This window comes from Vicia villosa, linkage group LG2 (genome assembly GCF_029867415.1).
Source record: "Vicia villosa cultivar HV-30 ecotype Madison, WI linkage group LG2, Vvil1.0, whole genome shotgun sequence".
NCBI lineage: Eukaryota > Viridiplantae > Streptophyta > Magnoliopsida > Fabales > Fabaceae > Vicia > Vicia villosa.
Genome location: NC_081181.1, coordinates 227792028 through 227801402, shown reverse-complemented (window position 1 = coordinate 227801402; position 9375 = coordinate 227792028). Strand labels below are relative to the sequence as shown.

General features: G+C 33.5%; 1 protein-coding gene across 1 annotated transcript; it reads left to right on the top strand.

Annotated features, from left to right (window-relative positions):
• The first annotated feature begins 813 nt into the window (after nt 1-813).
• Nucleotides 814-9112, top strand: LOC131648396 (acidic endochitinase-like). The gene is made up of 3 exons (XM_058918162.1): nt 814-1085; nt 7972-8706; nt 8909-9112. The coding sequence occupies exons 1-3, from the start codon at nt 884-886 to the stop codon at nt 9019-9021; spliced, it is 1050 nt and encodes a 349-aa protein (XP_058774145.1). The 5' UTR covers nt 814-883; the 3' UTR covers nt 9022-9112.
• Nucleotides 9113-9375: the final 263 nt, after the last annotated feature.

Here is a 9375-nt window from a genome sequence, read left to right as displayed (position 1 = left end):
AGGGTTAGGTATTCTAATCATTCTCTCTAACTTCGTACTTGCACTTTTCACTCTGAACCTTACTTTGGCATCAGAGTATCTTGCAGGCACACCCCTCTTTTTTTTCTCATCAACCGCAGAAGTTCAAGTGTTGTAGGCCACTGAAGATTGTTCTGATCCCGGTAAGATCACCTACCCAAAAGAACAAATTATCGACACTCCAGCCACTAACGACTCATAATAAAGTTAGGGTTCTTCAGGTATCATTTACATGCCAAAGCAATACTCATATCTTCAAGGTTCTCCGAATCACTCGGATCACAACATGACAAACCATCAATAAACCTCCTCTATAATATCACATGTGACAAATAACTGAGAAGCCGACTCAGTGACGCTTCCACAAAGACCATAAGCCACACCTACATTATCTAAGTGAACCTCGCAATTAATGAAATTCTCTCTAGAGGGAAAATCATTCCGAAGCAACTATCAGGAAAAGACAATCACTTTGGAAGGTGCCTGAGTGGCCTAGATAGAAGACAATAGCAACCAAGTAAACTTCATCCTTCCCTACCTACCACAACGAACTATCACTACCAAGTTAACTCCTACCTCTACCTCAATTGTATATCAAATAGCTGAAGATCCTAAAATCTAAACAAAATAAAAGGATAGCATTGTTCAGGCACATAGATTGCATATTTTTTATTCACCATTATTGTTATTTTTATTCACCATTGTTGTTATCGTTAATTTTTAAATTTCTTATTTTTTATTGTTTATATGATTCCGCACAGACGGCATTTTGCATTAATAAATAAAAGATACAAGGTTACAGGATTTATCTTTTTGTGCAGAAATCTCTCTATAGTAAACTTGACGATGAAAAGAAACTATAGAGATGATTATACATATATTCCTTATTAGTACTTTCTTAGTATCTAATGCTGCAGAATCAAACATTGCCATTTATTGGGGTCAAAACAACAATGAAGGTACCTTAACACAAACATGTGCAACAAAAAATTACTCCTATGTTATCATAGCTTTTATGAACAAATTTGGGAATGGAACAACACCTGAACTCAACTTAGCAGATCACTGTGACCCACTACAAGAAACAAGCTCCCTAGCTGCATAATATAGTGACGTGATTATCACGTGTTAAAATAATGGCTGTTGCGACGTGATAATCACGTCACTACATATTATATTAATAAAATATTACAAGTTACATATTAAATGGGTGTGTCAGCATATTTAATTTAAAAAAAAAAATAGTGGCATTATAAGCACGTCGCTAATTGAAAAAATAAAATAAAATAAAAATGGGCGGTGGATTTCAAATGGGGGGAGTTTAAATATTTTGAAATTCAAACTAGAGACGTGATATTCACGTCGCTAATAAAGTAGCCTGACTCAGTCAGACATTGTGCAGTCTGTTGTTGACCGTTGGCTGAGTAGCGACGTGTATTCCACGTGTGAAATTAGCGACGTGAAATACACGCCTCTGATTGGCAGACTTTTGCAGAGCTTTGCAGAGCAGGTGACCGTTGGCTGATTAGCGGCGTGATTCGCTTTTGGCAAAGTAGCGACGTTGCTTGCCTGTCGCTTTATTTTTTATATCTTTCCCGAGCCAGCTCGGTTTCCACCATTATCTCTCATAACTCTTCTTCATTCTCTCAAACTCACCATCTCTCAAACCCATTTCTCTTCTTCATTTTTCTTCTTCATTCTCTCAAACTCACCATCTCTCAAACCCATTTTCATTTCTCTTCTTCATTTCTCTTCAACTCTTCTTCCCCAATCTCTTCCCCAATTTAATTTCAATTGCAAGGTATATATTTCAAAACCATTTTAATTTCTTATTTCATTTTATAAATTATGTTATGCTCTAGTTTTGTTCTTAACTGAAATCTGTTTTTTTGTAGGTATTATTTGTGTTTGAAGGAGCTTCCAAGGGAACATTAGAAGAAATAATAGAGGAAGATAGAGGTATTTTTAGCATTTATATTTTATTTAATGTGTTATTAGGTATAGTTTTTGTATTTGTAGGTATAATTTATTCTGTTTTACACTTTAATGTTTTATTAAATCTAGTATATATTTTATTGAAATCTGTTATATATAATTTTTAAATATTATATTAAATCTGTTATATCTATTATGTATAATTTTTATAATAAAATCTGTTATATCTATTAAATCTGTTATATATAATTTTATTGAAAAAAAATTATTAGTTTTAATAAGATAATATACATGCATGTTATATCTATTATATATATATATATATTTTATTGAAAAAAAGAATATTAGTTTTAATAAAAACAGATTATATATAGATATTTATATTATAAGAAACATATTATAAATGTTATTAAAAATAAGTTTAAAAAGTTATATGTAAAAAACAGAATATAAATATGTATAAAAAGTGATATGTTTTTAAATGTTATAAATGTTATACTAGATTTTAAACATATTATAAATGTTATTAAAAATAAGTTTAAAAAATTATATATAAAAAACAGAATATAACAAATTATATATAAAAAACAGAATATAGATATATATTATTAAAAACAGATTTTTAAAAAATTATAAATAAAAAACAGAATATTATATGTATAAAAAGTATTTATATTAAAAAAGTGAAATGTAAAAGGTATTTATATTTAAATAAAAAATAGAATATTTTATTTGTCACTTTTTTATTTGTTAAAAAGTATTTATATTTAAAAAGTGAAATGTTTTTTAAATAAAAGGTATTTATAGTTAAATAAAAAATAGAATATTTATTTGTTACTTTTTTTGTGTTAAAAAGTATTTATATTTAAAAAGTGAAATGTTTTTTATAATAATTTTTTATAGTTTTTTTATAGTAAATAATAAATTTGATTGATAATTATTAAAAATATATAAAAATAAATATGTATTAAAAAATTTGATTGATAAACAGATATGTTTTTTATAATAATTTTTTATGTTGAAATATTTTTAAAATTGTGTTATATATAATTTTACTTTAAAAATTGTCTATATGTATTAAAAAATTAATGTAGAAAACACCATTGTATAGAAAAAAACAATGTGATGTAGTATTTTTTTTAATATAACTTCTTTTAAAATGATATTGTTTTAAAATTTGTTTAGTTACATGTTGTGATGTAGTAGGTTGAATGATTTAATATAGTTAAATTATAATTATAGTTACTAAAAAGATAATGATTGAATATGTGCAGTATGGAATATTATTTGTACTATCGTAGTTGGATGTACGATAGATTGTATCCAGGAAGAAGTGGACTTAAACCCAATTTTATAGAAGGAGTTAATGGGTTTATAAAGTGGGCGTTTGTTCAGGAATGTTGTCGAAGCGAAGGGGGAGTTAGGTGCCCTTGTCTTAAATGTGACTGTAGATGTATAATTAGTGACCCAGAGGAAGTACAACGTCATTTGTATAGAAGAGGTTTCATTGAAAATTATTGGGTTTGGACGTCTAATGGTGAACAACTGCCGATGAATGTGCCAGAGACTAGCAATACGCATGCTTCAAGCAGTCGTCCGACTATGGAATACGAGGAAAATTTTAATTTGATTGGTGACATGGTTGAGGATGCTTTCGGTGTAAACGTGACCTATGATCAACCTGAAGATTTTGATGGGGAAGAGTTGCCGAATGAGGAAGCACAAAGATTTTATCAGTTGTTGAATGAGATGAATATACCGTTGTTTGAGGGGTCGTCAGATTCAAAGTTATCAATGTGTGTGAGATTATTGGCTGCCAAGGCAAATTGGAATGTCCCTGATAGGTGTTTGGAATTCTTCATAAAAATGATGTTGGACTCAACTGCAACGAAAGACAACTTGCCTAAAACTTTTTATGAAGCAAAGAAGTTAGTGTCGAGGTTGGGTTTAAGTGCAAGAAAAATTGATTGTTGCACTAATGGTTGCATGTTGTTTTATGACAATGAGTTTGGTACTAATGATGGATTGTTGGAGGAATGTAAGTTTTGTGAAAGTCCAAGATATCAAGTCCAAAGTAAAGCCGTTAACCGTCAACAAACACGTGTAGCAGTGAGGTCCATGTTTTATCTCCCGATTATACCAAGGTTAAAAAGAATGTTTGCTTCAATGCATAGTGCAAGTCATATGACGTGGCATCATACAAACAAAACAATTCCAGGCACTATGCGACATCCATCTGATGGCGAGGCATGGAAGCACTTTGATCGGATGCATCCTGATTTTGCCGCAGAACCTAGAAATGTCAGGCTGGGATTATGCTCTGATGGATTTACTCCGTATGTCCAAGGGTCGGGAACTGCATATTCTTGTTGGCCAGAAGGGAAAAAAACAAAAAACAAAAAACAAAAAACAGTGGTGTATTTGTAAAAGGAGTTACTGATGGGGGTGAAGATGACTTCTATGGCTTTGTTAAACATATCTACGAGTTGGAATACAATTACTTGGACTCCGAAAATAAAGTTGTCTTATTTTATTGTGAATGGTATGATCCAACTAGAGGCACAAAAATAGACAAGACATATGGTACTGTTGAGATTCAAATGGGCCGAAGGTACAAACAGTATGACCCTTTCATAATGTCACATGTTGTTAGGCAAGTTTATTATGTTCCTTATCCTTCATTTGTGCCACGTAAACGAGGCTGTTGTGTTGTAATTAAAACAAAACCATTGGCCCATATTGAAAGTGGCGATCTAGTGGAAGATCTTCCTTTCCAAGTTGATGAAGTTGGACCAATTAATGAGGTGATTGCAGTTGAACAAATTACAAGTTTGTCTGATACAACAGTTGAGGGGTATGAAGTTGAGGCGTCTATATTGTTGGTTGAAGATAATATCGACGGAGAGCATGATGAGAATGTCACATCAGATGACGAGAATGATATGGATGAAGAGCATGATGATAATGATAATGATATGGATGAAGAGCATGATGATAATGATAATGATAATGATGTATATTAATGAGAACATGTGTTTGTAATTATACTAATGAACCATCCATTGAATGTTTTAATGAAGATATATATATTAATGAAAATGTGTGGTTTGAATATTTATATATTTGATTAATTGTGTATTCTATATAAATAGGTAAAATGCGACCCCAATCTGAGAAGACTAAAGGTAGACGTCCGAGGGTAGTGGTATGCGAGGCACCTCAGACGCCAGTATCTTCCCGCCCACAGACTCAGCCAGACCGCATGTCTTTGGCCAGCACTCAGCCTCTTATGCCATTACTCTCCTCTCCATCTTTTATTAGCCCACCCAGTTATTCATTTCAGCATACTGGGGGACCTAGCTATCCATTCCAGCAGACTGGGGGACCTAGCTTTCCATTCCAGCAGACTGGGAGACCTAGCTTTCCATTCCAGCAGACTGGGGGAGCTAGCTTTCCATTCCAGCAGACTGGGGGACCTAGTTATTCGTACCAGCAGAGTGCTGGACCTAGCTTTCCACCACAGGTCCCCCCAGGTTTCCAGCAGACAGGGGGATCTCGCACCACACATCCGACACAGGTGCCCCCATCCTTCCAGCAGACAGGGGGATCACGTACCTCACCTATACCTCCAGGCGGGGATGATCATGTGGAGGTAGATCAGGATGATATTGAGCAGGATGAGGATGATGTTTTGTTGGATGGCGATAATCTTCAGGGGGACGATAATCCGGATGAGATTCAAATCGTCGATGGCAGATATTATATTACGCCTGTTGGACATAAGTAAGTATCTTATTTAAAATTTTTTAATTAATATAAATTTTTTATTAATATAAATTTATATTTAACGCATGCTAATTCAAATTATTGTTGTTTAGTTTTACTCCGAGTCGGACAGCTGCAAAGTGTGTGAGCTATGTGATTCAGCAAATGTATAAAGATGCTTGGACGAGATTTGGAGAAGTTCCAAATAAGGATGATTGGTTTAAAAAATTTAAGGTATAATTAATTTGTTTTTGAATTATTATTTATTTAAAAAAAATATTATAATTTTCTAACTGTTTATCTTAATGTCAACAGGAAAAGTGCACATGGGATGTTTTGAGCGAGAAGGCTGTTAAGAAAGTCTTTTTTACTAGGGCATCAAAAAGACTTTCTGACACCTTACGACGTGTTAGAAAGCGTTGGGAACGTGATAGTAGTTATCCCGCTTGGGTGGGCAAAGACACTCTTGATAAACTTCTGGTCTATTGGGATTCACCTCAATTTAAAGCTAAATCTGAAAGTGGCAAAAAAATGAGGGCATCTGAAAAAGGTGGGCACGTTAATGCTGGTGGAAGTATAAGCACCTACGAACATATGCGACGCATGGTAATTACTACCACTTATATATTGAAGTTATGTTTTGATTAATTATTATATATGTATTTAAATAAAGTTCATTTTATTATTTAGGAAAAGAGGTTGGGGAGAAAACCACTCATGGTTGAGTTAGTTAAGGAGACTCGGACGAAAAAGTCGGGAGAGTATGTTGATGAGCGTACACGGCAAGCTTTGGTAAGTTATTCAATTTACATTATGAATATTTTTTTTTATTTTAATGACAACTTTGTGACGTGATTTTCATGTGGCAACTAAGAAGTTGCAGCATGATTTACATGTGGCAACTGAGGTTGTGGCATGAGAATCACGTGACAACTGATTTTTATTTTATTTAAGTTAAATTTAATTTAAGTTTTATATTTAATATTTTTATTGTATGTGTAGGAGGATTATCAAGAAAGGCTTGTAGAATTTTTGGTCACTAATCCGAAATTTACTCCTAGCGAAGGACAACCGCTTCATCCAGATGTTGATTTTTATATTTGGAATGAAGTCATTGGCGGAAAAGGTCGTAATGGATGTTTTTTTGGTGGTGGAAGTATGGCGGGATGCTTGAGAAGTGGTGATAGAAATTTATTTGAAAGAGTAAGAGATGGGGAAGGAACGTCACGCCCAGCACAATTGTCCAAACAAATGATGGAAACAATAAGACAATTGGCGATAAGTGAGGCGAGACGCGAGTCAGAGCAACGTGAGATGGCGTTAAAAGCCCAATTAGAGGAGCAACAACGGCAAATAGAGGCAATGAGTAAGAGGCAAGCGGAGATGGAGGGGCAACAAAGCCTAATAGAGAGAATGGCCAAGAGGCAAGCGGAGATGGAGGAGCAAATGCGGCTATTTATGCAATTCCAGGGAAGCGGTAATCAAATGTTTGGTGGAAACGTTGGAGTTGGTGGTGCCTCGACAAATCAACAAGATAATGATGAAGATTTAAACCTTGATGATTTTCCCGATCCAGGAGATACTTAATTATTATGTAATATTAATTATATTTTACTTTTAGTTTTAATTTTAATGTATGAAACATATTAAATTTTAATTGATGTATGATGAATTTTAATTTATATTTTGTTTATTACTTATATTTTAAATTTTATTATATTATTCAATAAATATATTTTATTAATATTAATATTCAAATTATTTATTAATTATATTTTATTATATTAATTATAATTCATTATTAATAATAAAAACCTTTTTTAATAATAATAATTAAAATTTTTTTATTAAAAAGAATTATGCTTTGTGGCATGATAAACATGTCACTATATTTGTGACATGCTTACCACGTCGCTAGATGCATATTAAAAAAAAAAAATTTGTTTTGTAGTGGCATGCTTCCCACGTCACTAATCAGTGTCATGAAAATCACGCCACAAACTTTCTCCGTTTCTTGTGCCATCCCTGCAAACCTGCAGCATGTCTGCTGTGCCAGAAATATGAGTTGGATTGTGTGTAGGATATAGCGACGTGAATTACATGTCACTGAATAGTGACGTGAATACCATGACACTACAAGTTTACCACCTCTCCCCCTGCGACGTTTTCTTTCACGTCGCAAATTATGTGTGGTGACGTGATGTTCCTTTTTGTGGCGTGGGAATCACGTCGCTGGAGAGAACATTTTTTGTAGTGACCCTTCTTCCAATGATTGCACAATGTTAAGCACAGACATCGAGAATTGTCAAGCGAAAGGAATCAAAGTCTTGCTTTCAATTGGAGGAGCAGATGGAGACTATGGTTTGGTTTCTACTGAGGATGCGAAAAATGTTTCTGATTACTTGTGGAACAAGTTTCTCGGTGGAAACTCGTCTTCGCGTCCTTTTGGTGATGCGGTGTTAGATGGAATTGATTTTGATATAGAGAAAATCTTGAAAGGAAAACAACAACGACATTGGGATGAGCTAGCGATTTTCCTCAAGTCATATAGAAATTCAACACGGAATGTTTATTTAAGTGCCGCACCCCAATGTCCATTCCCTGATAGAGAACTGGGTGCGGCACTTGACACGGGGTTTTTTGATTATGTTTGGATACAGTTTTACAACAATCCTGAATGTGAATATAGCGGAAATGATGTTGATCAGTTGTTGGATTCGTGGAAGCGATGGACGGATTCGTTGACGGTTGGAAAAGTTTTTCTAGGATTGCCTGCTTCTCCTGCAGCTGCAGATAATGGCTATATTCCTGCTGATTTGTTGTGTGAGATTGTTCTTCCCGTCGTAGCAATGTCGCGTAACTATGGTGGTGTAATGCTGTGGGATACATACTATGATAAACAAAGTGGATACAGTAGATACATTAAAAGTTCTCTATGCACTCAACAAAAGCCTTCTCAATGTAGAGGAAATGATTGCCGTCGCAAAGGTTCGTTTTATCGACAAAACTTAGGCGCGATTATGGAAACTCTTTCTACTATTGCGAAAATAGTAGAAACAGTTTCTAAAAAAAATGCACCAAAATTTTGTCATAGTAGCAAATTTATATATTTTATAATTTAGGAATGAATATTTTTTTTGTAATTTTTTATACATGCAAATAAATTATTTATGATATATTTGTCTATCAGAAAACAAGTGGTGGATATGGATAATCATTGGGATAGGAGTTGCTGTTGCAGTTTCTGTTATTTTCTGCTTAGGTTGCACCTTAAGGAAGAAAAAGAAAACACAAGGTAATTAATTTCTCACATAATAAATTTTAATTGATGAGTTATCATTTTTGACACAAGATATTTTATTTTCTTATGTCAAATAATCAGTGGATAGAACAATGAACCAACAGAAGGTGTTACATGAAATTGAAGGAGATGTTGTGCTTTCTGACAAGGCAAGAAGTGTTTGAAATAGAGGATGGAAGGATAGTAAGTAACTTGGTTAAGAAATAAGTACTAGTGAATTTTTTTTGTTATGAAACTCACTTTCGTTGTATGTAGATAGCATATACTATGAAGTAATAATATGTAGGCCAATATTTGTTGTTCTTGTTCGAGCCTTTGTTTCAAATATTAATAAAACGAAACTATAGTGTTACTAT

Excerpts from the sequence above, each read along its gene's own strand:
- LOC131648396 (XM_058918162.1), top strand. The coding sequence starts at position 884 with ATGATTATACATATATTCCTTATTAGTACTTTCTTAGTATCTAATGCT. Across the intron at positions 1,086-7,971 it reads ACTCAACTTAGCAGATCACT|GTGACCCTTCTTCCAATGAT; the intron begins GTGACCCACTAC and ends ACATTTTTTGTA. Across the intron at positions 8,707-8,908 it reads AAATGATTGCCGTCGCAAAG|AAAACAAGTGGTGGATATGG; the intron begins GTTCGTTTTATC and ends TTTGTCTATCAG.